The sequence below is a fragment of the Gekko japonicus genome, unplaced genomic scaffold (assembly GCF_001447785.1).
Source record: "Gekko japonicus isolate JY-2015 unplaced genomic scaffold, Gekko_japonicus_V1.1 scaffold632, whole genome shotgun sequence".
Classification (NCBI taxonomy): Eukaryota; Metazoa; Chordata; class Lepidosauria; order Squamata; family Gekkonidae; genus Gekko; species Gekko japonicus.
In genome coordinates, this window is record NW_015172025.1 from 863975 (window position 1) to 877313 (window position 13339).

Genomic DNA, 13339 nt, shown 5'->3' on the forward strand with positions numbered 1-13339 from the left:
GGCAGGCCTAGGCTTGGCACCCCCCCCCCCCCCAGACTTACAACTGAACTCAAGGCAGCAGAGATCTGTCTCCCTGGAGAAAATGACTGCTTTAGAAGGTGGACTCTGTGGCATTATACCCAGCTGAGACCTCTCCCTTCCCCAATCAAAACCTCTAGGGACTCCCCAGGCCAGGCCCCAAGGCTCCCTCCCTCCCTGAAAGGCCAAAGGAGGCCTGGAAAGGGCCCTTCCCCCACACCCTTTGACTCACAGAGCCGGTTAGAAGCCTCTTCCACCACCACCCTGCCCTGAACCTTCTAACCTCTCTCTCACAGTTGGTGTCTGATGCAGATCCCTGCAGAGGCCATTTCAAAAGGGTTTTGGGGGGAATTCAGCCATCCCTGGAGGGATTTTCTTAGTTTTTACATTTTTCTGCAGATACAGGAAGTCTACTGAGTATGTAGGAGAAGCTCCTGGGCCAGAGGGAGCTTCCTTTTCCTGGGACTAAGTATCCGCACGGCGCCATCTGTTGGAGATTAGATATATAGATAATTAAAACCATTTAAAATCCCAACAGTACAAAAACATTCTTAACGAGTTATTGACTAAAGTGCTCTAGGTGTTCAACATGATATTTCACAGATGGCGTATTTCAACTGTTCAGCATCGTCTGCTCCAGGGAAACACTGATGTTCCCTCATCCTGAATCCCCACATGTAGCGTTATTTTCTGACGAGTTATGTCTGCTGCAGAGCACTTCCACTGCCAATAGCCCGGGGGTGTATGTTTGTCTCAAGATAACCTGGACCAAGATATCCCCGTGGCCCTGGAACAACCACGATCATCCTGAAGCTGGTGGCCAATTTTGAGTCTCCTGCCTTTACTCCCTGATGAATTATGCCTGCCACAAATGGCCAGATGGCTGGACAGGCCGATTCTTCTATTACTACAGTTCTCATGGCCCCAGAACACCCACAGTCACCCTGAAGCCGGCAGCCAATTAGTCTCTCAGCTTTATTCTCTGATGAATTATGCCTGCCACAAATGGACAGACAGGTGGTAGACTCATGGTAACAGCCAGCCAAGTGATTTGTTTTGCTACGATACTTGGTTTGGATCCGGGTCATATGCGGGTGTCCCAGGTGGAATCTTTGTCCGGGTACCCATGGTGGCTTTCGGCAATCGTGCTTGTGCCAACTTGTTTTGCCTTTCTTCGCCATCTAGGAACAGCACATATTCTTGGGAGTGTCTCTACCATCTGCCAAGGACATTACTCACCAACAGCGCCCTCTGCAGTTAAGGCTTCTGAAGTCCAGCTCTGTATCACCAGGCTTTCGGGTGGTGCCGTAGCCCCACAAACGTCTTAGCAATATCCTAACATTTGGTCCTGTTGATGCTGTACCCTTTTCCCCGTTTTAATTAAATATATTTATTTTGTACTTCCAGAGTGTGTGAGTGGGAGGCAACATTAGAACACAGAAACAAGGTCCCTGGTTTTCTCAGCGAGGGCTTACAAGGAGCAAAGATAGCTTTAGCTGCTTGTTCCTAGTCCTTATTTGAACACAGGAGGTACAAAGAAAAAAAGATTATACATTGAACCATTTTGTATGCATCCTTATAACATTCAACCCCTTTTAGACCTCTCTGACTGTCGCAATTCCCAGCCCAAGAATTTTGGGGCTATTGTTCTGGGAATCAATAGGAGAAACCTGAGATGTCTCATTCCCTGCCAAAACTATGGCATTGGCAACAGTTCCCAGCAGAAAAATACTAGTGATATCTGTTCCAAGCAGGTTTGAATTTCACATATGTAATGTAACCTGAGACAGAGAAAAGCACAGCTGTTTAGGAGCAAGCCCCGGTGAATCAGTGGGGCTTCACAAGTCACGACTAAGCATACCGAGAATGTCACTGCATTGCAGAACAGTTCTTCAGCAGATGCCGCAAAGGAGTATAAAGTTCAACCGCTCTGTGTCTTCCCCCACAGGGCCCCAACACTGACACACATAAATAGTTTATTGCACACTTCAGTACTAAGCAGGGACAGCCCGTCTCCCCCCACCATGACACCAGCGGCAGTACGGAACCTCTAACACCACTTGTGCGACTTCCCAATGACAAGATACGGCAGCGAGATCAGAGATTTTTCGCTAGGCCAATACAAAAAGTTGGGTTCAGAGCCGGGCATTTCATACAAGACGTCGAGATAGATGATCAAGGTCGATAAGTACATCAAAGCCAAGTTGATAAAAATATGCCTGGGGGGAAGGAAAGGAAAGGGGGGAAGGTGTTTGAGATGGCAGCCAATAACTACACACACACACCCGTGCACACGCACCATAACTCTGAGGTTGTTTTCTTACAGGTGGTGGATGAAGACCTCCTGGGATTACTACTGATCTCCAGGCAACAGAGATAAGTTCACCGGGACAAAATGGCTGCTTTGAAAGGTGGACTCTGTGGCATTGTACGCCAATGACCTTCTTCCCCTCCTCAGACCCCGCCCTCTTGGGGCTCCACCAGTAAAATCTTGAAGTATCTCCCACACTGGAGCTGGCAACCCTACATAACCCACCCCCCCTTATAAAGCAAAATATTTATTTCCAGTATTAGCCAAACCCATTCTGAACTGACCCAAGGGGGGTGTTTGCAGCTGTGAGAAGGGAACCAAGACTCTCTCTGCTCGGTTAAGGGTCGAATCTGCATTTGCATTTTTAAATCAGTTTCGTGCTGCTGTGATGCCGTCTTTCTCTATGCTTGTTTGAATATTGTTTGGAGAAGATTCTTTTAAAGCAGTGTGGAGGTGCAATGACAGTGGAGCCGCCCCGAAAGGACAATAAACATACGTGGATGTGCAAAAGTAGGCTAGCACTCTTGAGGTGTGAAAACGACACCAAATGTAGACAGCTTTTTTGAAGACATTGGTGGGACAAATGCAGATTCAGCCTAGGCCTATATTTCTCCATGTCCAGGGCTCCATATTTTAATGCACCTTGGGGAATGTAGTTCTCAACACATTTTGAATTTCTCCTTGTCTCTCCCCTCCTCCTCGTTTTGACCCCCAACGCAGTCTGAATAGCCCGGCTAGCCCAATCTCATCAGTTCTTAGAAACTAAGAAGGGTCAGCTCTGGTTAGTCCTTGGATGGGAGGCCACCAAGGAAGACTGGGGTTGCTATGCAGAGGAAGTCAGTGGAAAACTTACTGTCCTATCAAACCTAAACTAATTTTACTGCTTTAACAACATAAAATGCATCATATTTAACTTACTTAGCATCTGAACAATGTTTGAGTCCAGTGGGACCTTTAAGACCAACAAAGGCCCCTGCCACACGGGGGGGGGGGAGAACGGCCAAAGTGCGGCTTTTTAGAGCTGCACCAAAAGAGACACGCGGCGGCAGGATCAGATAGATCCCCTGAGCCGCCGCGCAGTTCCTCCCCGGCACGATCAGATGCCGGGGGAGGGGAAGCCACTGAAGGGAGAGCGAGGCAGCCGAACTGCGCATGTGTGCGCATGCGCAGTTCAGCTGGGAGCCTCGATTGCTCCGGAAGACGGGCGCGCCGGTGATCTCACGGCCGCACTTGCTGCGCCGTTTCCGGTATTCCTGTTCTTTTGCAGGTTCTTTTTTGCAGTGGGTTTTCCGGCTGAAGGGACGGATCGGGGACGGGTGCGTGCCGCTTCCCAGATGTTGTGGTTTGATTGCGCCCATTTGCTGTGCCCCTGATCCGTCCCTCTTCCAGGCCAAAACCTCCCGTGTGACCGGGGCCAAAGTTTATTTATTTATCCATTGAATAAAACTTTGTTGCTCTTAAAAGTGCCCCCACTGGACTCAAACTTTGTTCTGCTGCTTCAGACCAGCATGGCTACCCACCCGAATCTGTTTACTTAGCGTATAAAATTGCAGTATTCAAAACAGTTATGGGATTTAAAAGTTATAAATGCCATAATTTTCTGCAAACAAAACTGCAAATCTACCCAATACTTGAAAGACAACTGCAAGCTGATACATCTGATGCTATCTTAGCACATGTACCTTAAATTTTGATATCTGGTTAGAGAGAACTACGTTCTCAATGAAACTTTCGGTTTTCCTCTGAGACTTTGGTGCAGTTTCTGCCCCTCCTTCTGATATTTTGCTTCCTTCTAGCAAGTTAGGGCAATAAGCTGCTTTTTACCCAGTCTGTGGGTAAATGTGTCACAGTGGTTTGAGGGAGAGGTGGAAGAGTCAATCGCATCAGGTCGAAAGGATGACAGAAGGCATGCAACTGTTGAGAAGCAATGACAGCCCTGCATGCTCCCCTCATAAAGATTAGGTATCCTTCAAGAAGCACAAATGCATCTTGAATTTAAGCACTGTATATGTCTACAATAGGACTCCCCAACATGGTCCCTGTGAATGCTGTGGCGCCTGCCAACATCTTTCCAGGCGCCCACCAAGCATTTTTAAAAAGTGGGTGGGGCCTGGTGTAGCGGGTCTTCTGCCCAGCGGGTCTTCTGATTGGCCACTAGAGATCCAATTGGTTGGGCAGATTAAAATAATATTGTTTCAGTGGCAGTGGTCACCACAGTGTTAGTTTTATTCTTTCTCACTCCTCTTTCCCAGCGTATGTCAGGGTTCGATAATCAGATCACACCACACACCACACAGTGTACCAGGCAGAGGCAAGGAGGATTCCCCCACACACACATTCCAGAGAATGGCAGTGTTAACTGACATCATATTTTTAAAATCACCTTTCTTCCTTGCACTCGGGCTTCCTCTCTGTGTATGACTCTACCTCCTAGAGCAGCCATTTTGTGTTTGGCTCTGTCTCCCGTGGCAGCCATTTTGTGGCTGCACCCACCAGGCAGTGCCAGAATTCCAGAAGGAGGAGGTGGTGGTGGTTCTGGATTTATACCCTGCCCTTCACTTGGAGTCTCAGAGCGGCTTACAATCTCCTTTCCCTTCCTCTCCCCACAACAGACACCCTGAGAGGGAGGTGGGGCTGAGAGAGCTCTGAGAGAACAGCTCTGAGAGAACTGTGGCTTGTGCAAGGTCACCCAGCAGCTGCATGTGGAGGAGTGAGGAATCAAATCTGGTTCTCCCAGATTAGAGTCCATGCTCCTAACCACTACACCGAGCTGTACCCATAGGCTCAAAAAGTTTGGGGACCCCTGGTCTACAGCAGCTCACATTGTCTTTAAAAGTATATCTCTCGTTCTAAAAGAAAATATTTCATAGGAGAGTTCTTTCCCCAATACTCCACAAAATTTCTAATTTTTTGTTGGAAAAATTGACGGGGAAAGCCCTTGGGGAAAACGTTTTGTTTTTTAATTCCCCCCACCCCTGGCCTTTACATCTCTAGCCAAAAGTTGGTTGTGACTTAATGGCTGCTGCTGCTGCTTCTTCTTCTTCTCTCCCCCCCCCCCTCAGATTCCACCACTGGACACACATTTGCATGCTATTTTTCAGTTCCTTGCTCTGCATTTTCACCATACAATATATGCCGTTTTTCAAAAATCTTTTTGTACCTTGAGAAGCCATGGTTATCACCAACCTGAATCAGCTGTCTGACTGAATTCTGTGACCACTCCATTCAAAAGCTGGAGTGTCTTTTATGGATTGGTAACATTCGGGATGGATTGCAAAAATCTTTTTTTCCTTGACCAAAATAATAGGGTTGCCAGAGCTCCCAGGGGAGGCGGAGGTCTCCTGCCGCCAGGCCCTGTACCCCTCCGGTGGGGGGACTTACCAGGAGGTGGAGAGAGTAAGGCCCCGACAATGTGGTGACACCCCTTCCACCACGCATCGGAAGCGGCATCATCTTGTCAGCAGTGTCGGGGCAGCAGTCTGGCATTTGGGCAACAACTCCATGGCAGAAGCCATTTTTACTGCAGAGTTTTTGCCCAAATACCAGACTGCTGCCCCGACACTGCAACATGATATCACCTCCGGGACACACCGGACGTGACATAGCCACATCACCAGTGAAGTTCTTTAGGCCTCCCGCCTGCTCCTGGTAAGTCCCCCCAATCTCCAGGAGGGACTGGGCAACCCAACCAAAAGAACGACGTTCAGTAGTGAAATGAACAGAAAATGAATGTCTGCTTGGAGGTAAAAATGGCATAATATGCCTTGAAAGGAATGAATGAAACGGGGGGAAGCTAGGAACGGAAATAGGTAGGGTGAAAAAATATTCTTAATGAATATCCATGAGAATGAAAACAAATGGGGGGAAAAGATATTTGTGAAGCCCTGAGTGGGAAAGGTTGTGCAGTGAAGTGGTGAGACTGTCAAATTGGCTGCAGAGGCCCAGGTTCGAATCCTTACTCAGATGGGAAGCTTGCTGGGTTATCTTGGACCAATCACTTTCTCACAGGCTAACCTACTTCGCAGAGTTGTTGTGAAAATAGCAGGGAGGCACTTGTATGCTTCTTGGATACAGGGCAGGATCAAAATTGTTCTAGATAGATAGGAAGCCCCGAAGTTGCTTTGGCACAAGCGCCGTGTCTCGCTTACCACAAGCTGTGAAGATAACAGAAGTTGATCATTCGGCAGAATTCGCAGAAGAACTTGTCTGCTATCCAGCAGCTGATGGCGATGGACCACCAGATCACGGTAATGCCAGCCAGCCGTCGTGCGCGGGGGTTGGTGTTCCTGTGAAAGACACCCAAGATTTGAGAAGTTGCATCCTTCCCCTGATCCAGCCCTTCCACGACGGGCCTCCTGATGGAACCCCCATACCAAAATGAATGCGGGGCTGAGAGAATCCACCAAACACACTGCCTCTCTGCATGAGTCGCTGCTCTGGCATTGCCCTCTTCCAATGATCGGCATCACTACTCGTGGAGTGCTGTCAGATTGTTTGACCACTCTCAATGCAGAAAAGCCGTAGAAATGACTTGCTCTCTGAGGCTCCCTGTGCCTCTGCAAGAGCTGCAGCCATCAGATCAGGGGCTCATGATTACAGGGTTACTGGGTTGCCAACTCTGGATTGGGAAATACCTGTAGATTTGAGGGGTAGAGCCTGGGGAGGACAGGGTTTGGGGTGCGGAGGGACCTCAGCAGGGTATAATGCCATACTCCATTGCCCAAAGTAGCCATTTTCTCGAGGAGAACTGATGTTGGAGATCTCCAGGTGCTGCCTGGAGGCTGGCAATACTAAAGGGAGGGCCAGACCTGTAGATTTGAGGGGTAGAGCCTGGAGAGGGCAGGGTTTGGGGTGCGGAGGGACTTCAGCAGGGTATAATGCCATAGAGTCCACTGCCCAAAGCAGCCATTGTAATAGCTGGGAAATTTTCTGTAGGGGAAATGATGTGCTGTGGCTGGGGAACATGGTTATCTCTGGGAGATCTCCAGGTCCCACAGGGAGATTGGCAACTCCAGTTACCATTTAAAGGAAGATTGGGATATGTATTTTGGCAACTCCAGTGACCGTTTAAGGGAAAATTGGGATATGTATTTTACCTCAGGACACATTCAACAGCAACAGCAAACTGGAATGTTAGAGGCAAAGGCCAATCAGGCCGCATATTCCAACTGGCTACTGTGAAGAGAGGAACAGCAAACTGTTTAGAATATTGGAGGCGAGACTCAGGCAACACAGCCCGTGGATAGGGACAGCTTCTGAGTGACAGATCAGGGAGTGAACTGATTTGGGAGCGTGTGGAATGTTCAGGAGAGTCCATGACCAAAACAGAATTATATATAAGGCAAGATACTATGAAATGAGGTCTTGAATTAACATTGATAGGTTTCAAGAGTTCAGATTCAACCAAGCGGGAGGGGAAGAGCTCTGAAATTTTGGCCCATGCAGTCAGCCGGAAAGGACATGACTAAAAGCTAGTTCTCTCTGCTACACCAGGGACTCAATAAAATGTGTGTGGCTTAATGGGAACCCTGCACCTGGTTCTGACGGTGTAGGTACAACAACAAGATGGGGCAGTCTTTTTTTTTTTTTTTTGAAGTCTCTGTAGAATGTTAAAAACATAATTGAGAATGTACCCAAAGTCCAAAGATTCTGGCTAAGTCCTGTTTCACTTCTCCCACTCCCAGGACAGCCAAGTTCTTATACCCAAAGCTGGCATCCTGCGGAGGGGGGGGGGGATGGCTGGACAGCTGTTGGGGTGCCAAGAGAGGGAAACTGGTATGGTACTCTTAGTCCCCTTCAGCCCCCGTCGGCACTGGCAGGTGGAGAAGAATTGGTGTTATACCCCGCCCTTCACTCGGAGTCTCAGAGTGGCCTACAAACTCCTTTCTCTTCCCTTCCCCACAACAGACACACTGTGAGGTGGGTGGGGCTGAGCGAGCTCACTCGAGGACTGCTTCTTGAGAGAACAGCTCTGAGAGAACTTGTGACTGACCCAAGGTCACACCAGCTGGCTGCACGTAGAGGAGTGGGGAATCAAACCTGGTTCTCCCAGATTAGAGTCCGCGCACTTAACCACTACACCAAACTGGCCCTCTAGTTTGGCTGGGTGCCATGACATTTTGGGGGTGCATCTACATGACATCTAGATGACATTCTGCTCTTCCCAAGCTTGACTCAAGGGCTTCTCGGGGCTTCCTCATTTAACCAGATCAAAGGTAACCTCCATTCATGCAACTCTGAGTAAAGGAAAAGGCATTCTGGTGTAGTTTGGTGTATTGGTTAGGAGCGTGGTCTCTAATCTGGGAGAACCGGGTTTCATTCCCCACTCCTCCACATGCAGCTGCTGGCATGACCTTGGGTCAGTCACAAGTTCTTTCAGAGCAGTTCTCTCAAGGGCAGTTCTTGAGAGAGCTCTCTCAGCCCCACCTCCCCACAGGGTGTCTGTTGTGGGGAGGGGAAGGAAAAGGAGATTGTAAGCTTCTCTGAAACTCCTTCGGGTAGTGAAAGGCGGGGTATAAATCCAATTTTTTCCCTCTTCTCTCTTCTGTTGGCTAGACTCTCCTTTCTGCCAGACTTGCATAGCAGATCTTGCGTTGCAGCAAGCTAAAACAACCTTTCCTGCTCTTTTCCTCAATTTTTCTCCCTCTTTCCCACACTTTTCTCATTCACGTATCACTCCCTCCACCTAATTTTTTCCATGTCTCTCCCCCTTTTTTTCAAGTTTGGTCTCAACTAATCTGGAAGAACCGGGTTTCATTCCCCACTCCTCCACTTGCACCTGCTGGATGACCTTGGGCAAGCCATAGTTCTAGCACAGCTGTTCTGGAAAAAGAGCAGTTTCTGTCAGAGCTCTGTCAGCCCCACCTCCCTCACAGAGTGTCTGTTGTGGGGAGGGGGAGGGAAAGGAGTTTGTAAGCCACTCTGAGACTCCTTTGGGTAGTGAAGGGCAGGGTATAAATCCAATCTCCTCCTCCTCCTCCAAAAAGTACGCAGACAGACGAGTGATTTCAGCTTAGCGTACTTTATTAGATCAGGAACAAGACAAAGTAACCAGCTCGCAGGCTGGTTTAGATGTGCAACAACCCCGCACCCAAAACACACACACAAGTGATTGGCTATTTACAGTGGCCGAGAGTTCCATAGGCTCTCAGCCGGGAGGCTAGCCTGCCGATAGGTGCCGGCTAGGATCCGCTTGTCCCATTGTTACTGAGTGCGAAGCTCGGCCGCTTCGCATGACCGTGTGGTGAAATGGCCACGCACGCGGTCTGAGATGGATACCCTCCCCCCTTTGTCCAAAAGACACCCACACACAAAGTCCTGCAAATAGGAGGGTGCTTTACGGGTTCTCGTAGAGCGGCGAGGTGCGGGAACCGGGGCGGAAGGTGATACCGTAGCGCTTGGCTGAGAGATGGGCGGTGTTGGCAGTTGTGGTGCTGGTAACGCTGTTTCTCGGGGCACGGTCGTGCTGTCAATTGGAGAATCGACTGGTGCCTCCTTGTGTCGGGCAAGGGTGTCCGGTAGCTGAGGTAGAGACGGAGTTTCTGGGGTGTCTGGGTCTTCAAAGTCCTCCGGGTCGTATGGCAGCACCCGCTGCCGCATCTGATCAATATGGCGGTGTAATATCTGGCCGTCCTCGCTGGAAATCTCGTATGACCTGGGTCCCCGGACTCTCACCACCCAGGCCGGAATCCATGGCGGGCCTTGCGCATAGTTCCGGGCATAGACCCTCTAGCTGCCTCTGGTGACTCTGTGGCCAGTTTTTCTTCCGGGGCTCAATCCAGCCTGGTTGTCAGGTGCCGGCCCAAGAGTAGTTCCGCTGGGCTGTGTCCCGTTGCGGTGTGGGGCATCGTTCTCTGGCCAAAGAGGAATGCAGCTAGCTTGTAGTCCCAGTCCTTGCTGGCGGAGCGCATCCTTGGTCATCCGAACCATGCGTTCGGCTTGGTCGTTTGTCGCTGGGTGGAATGGGGCATATCTGATGTGGTGAATTCTGTAGTAATGGGTGAAATCCTGGAATTCGCTCCAGGTGAAAGCTGAGCCATTGTCGGTGACCAGGGTGTTGGGAATACTATGCACACTGAAGATGTGCCACATGGCCCGGATGGCTGCTCTGGAGGAAGTGGACGGCACCGAAATGACCTCGAGCCATTTGCTGTATACGTCCACTAGTATGAAGAATAGTTGACCCTGGAATTGCCCCGCCAAGTCCAAGTGGAGCCGAAACCAGGGCTTGTGTGAGGACTCCCAGGCTCTAGCGGGAGCCCGGGGAGGCTCGGGCCGGGACTCTTGGCAGGGCAGACACCTCTTGACCCGGTCCTTGATCTCCCGATCCATCCCTGGCCACCAGACATAACTTCTGGCCAAAGCTTTCATCCAGACCACCACGGGATGAATCTCATGGAGCGCCATAAGGCCTCTTTCCCATAAAGGGGATGGGATCACCACTCTGCCGCCCCACATCAAGCAGCCTTTGTGGGCCGACAGCTCATCCTTGTGGGATGCAAAGGCAGTGAAGTCTGCCCCCCCCCGGGGCCGTAGGCCACCCCCTTCTCACCCAGTCCAAGACGTGGCAAAGGATCAGGTCTTTGGCTGTCCGGCACACCACTTCCCAAACCTGCACCGGTTGATCGGGAAGAGCTTCCAAATGAGCGGGTGCCAGGTCCATATCCATAGACGGCAGTGGGAGACGGCTCAAAGCATCAGCATGTCCCATCACTTTCCTGGGCCGATGGACAAGTGCATACGAGTATCCTGCCAAAAAACCCAGACCACCGGAACACCTGGGGAGATGTCATCTGCAGGGTTTGGCAGTCGGGGGCCAGGAGGCCGAGGAATGGTTTATGGTCTGTCAGGATCGTGAACGGCCAACCGTACAAGTAGTGGTGAACTTTTTTCACCCCCGCCACAATTGCCAGTGCCTCCTTGTCAAACTGCACATAGTTACGCTCGGCAGATGACAGGGTGCGAGAATAATAAGCAACCGGAACCTCCCGGCCGTCCGGTAACTGGTGGCCCAAGACTGCCCTGACCCCATACGGAGAGGCATCGCGGGCCAGGACCATGGGAAGGGCCTCATTGAAATGGGAGAGGACTGAGTTGGAGACAAGAAGGTCCTTTACCGCCTGAAAAGCGGCGGCGTGCTCCGGGCCCCAGTCCCACAGAGCATTCTATCCAGCAGGCGCCACAGCGGCCTTCAGAGGGAGAAAAGAGTGATAAAGGAAAGCCTGTAATTCTGTCTTGGACGTAGGTGGGGGAGCCTGCAAGATAGCCGTTGTTTCCTCTTCCATGGGGTGAATACCTTGGGCGTCTACGGCGAATCCCAAGAACTCCACCTTGGGAACCCCGAGCAAGCATTTCTCACACTTGACCTTCAGGCCGGCCGTGTTGAAACGCTGGAGCACAGCCTGCAGTCGATCGGCAAAGGTCAAGGTATCCGGGGCCGCGATGAGCACGTCGTCTAGAAACGGCTGCACTCCTGGAATACCTTTTAACAAATTGTCCATGAAAGATTGAAATATTCCCAGTGCGACCGATACCCCAAACTGGAGCTTATGTACCTTGAAAGCCCCCTTGTGTGTTGCTATCCACCAGCAGTTGCTGGTACGCCTGGGCCAAGTCCAGTTTGGTGAAAATCCTCGCCCCCACCAGTGCAGCTAACACATGGCTGACCACCGGTACTGGATAAGCGTGGTCTTGGAGGGCTTTGTTCAAATTTGCACATCGCCATTTGGCTTGACCGGGGTGACTATCGGGGTCTCCCATTGTGCGGAAGCGACAGGCTCTAACACCCCCTGGGCAACCAAGTGATCAAGCTCTGTCTCAATCTTTGGCCTCATCGCAATAGGGGGGTGTCTGGCCTTAACCCAGATAAGGTGGATAGCCGGGTCAAGGTCGAGGGAAATGGGGGCTCCTGTGTAGCTGCCGAGTGTGCCATCGAAAACCCTGGGGAACCATTGCACACAGCTGCAAAGTCCTCAGCTCAGAGCTGATTCACCCCTGCGATCGTCAATCCCAGGGGCCCGAACCAAGAAAGTCCCAGCAGACTGGAGAGCCTCCCCCCTCCCACCAGCAAGTCCAATTTTCCACGGAAGTCCTGAAACTACACCTTAAACTTGCCCCAGCCCCGATCCGCCACAGGGTTCTTGTTAAAGTCCCATAACTTAAACCCCTGTGGTTTATGCAGAGGGGGTCCCCCCCATGGGAAGAGAGAGCGCAGCGTTTCCTCAGAAATTATGGAATAGTTAGAGCCAGTGTCTATTTCCATGCTGCAGGGGGACCCCTCTATAAACACCGTCACGTGCACCTTATTTGGGCTATCGGGGGGCAAGTTACATACCTGGTGCTGCTGGTGGTGGGCTGAGAGGGTATGCAGGTCTGTGTGTTGATCCGAGATCTGGTGGGTCGAAGTCTTCTGTGGTGGTCGTGGGGAGGGGCAGACCCTGGCAATGTGGCCCGGCTTGTTGCAGGAGCGGCAGACGGCGTCCCGGAACCGGCAACTGCAGCGTTCGTGTGCTTCCCCACAGCTGGCACATTGGGACGGCTTTGGCCGATTGTGCTCCACCGGGGTGATGCTGCTGGGAGGGACGGCAGCAGACCTGGAGCACTTCCTCGTTCTTGGAGTCGTCCGACTCGAGCATTGCTTGAGTGCGATGGACCGCCCGCATGCAGCAGTCTTCGTGCGCCTTCTCGTAGGCTGCTGCCTCCCTGAGCGCCTTGTCTAGGTCCAGGTCGTCCTGTCTAACCAGTTTCCTCCAGAGTTTGGGTTCCTGGAGACCCAAAAGGAACTGGTTTAACAAGGCCGCCAGGTGGGGAAATGAAGACCTGGTGGCCGCCCGCCGGAGCCCGGCCAAGAACTCGGAGGCCAGCTCATCCGGCCCCTGGACCCGCGCAAAAAAGTCCATGGGCTCAGCAAACTTTGTGGGCTTTGGTGAAAGGTGGTCGGTCAGCGCTTTCACCAGCACCACATAGGACTCGTCCTTAGTCTGCTTAGGCGCAATGAGGTCCTTAAGCAGC

At 51.2% G+C, this 13339-nt stretch overlaps 1 protein-coding gene across 1 annotated transcript in view; it reads right to left on the reverse strand.

Moving 5' to 3' along the window:
* Positions 1-1103: 1103 nt before the first annotated feature.
* Positions 1104-13339, reverse strand: part of ACER1 (alkaline ceramidase 1) — a 52357-nt gene continuing 40121 nt past the window's right edge. The window contains exons 6-7 of the mRNA XM_015420537.1: positions 6478-6615; positions 1104-2237 (exon numbers count right to left, since the gene is read on the reverse strand). Coding sequence (XP_015276023.1) covers positions 2069-2237; positions 6478-6615 — 307 coding nt within the window. The 3' untranslated portion in view covers positions 1104-2068. The remainder of the gene's footprint in view (positions 2238-6477; positions 6616-13339) is intronic.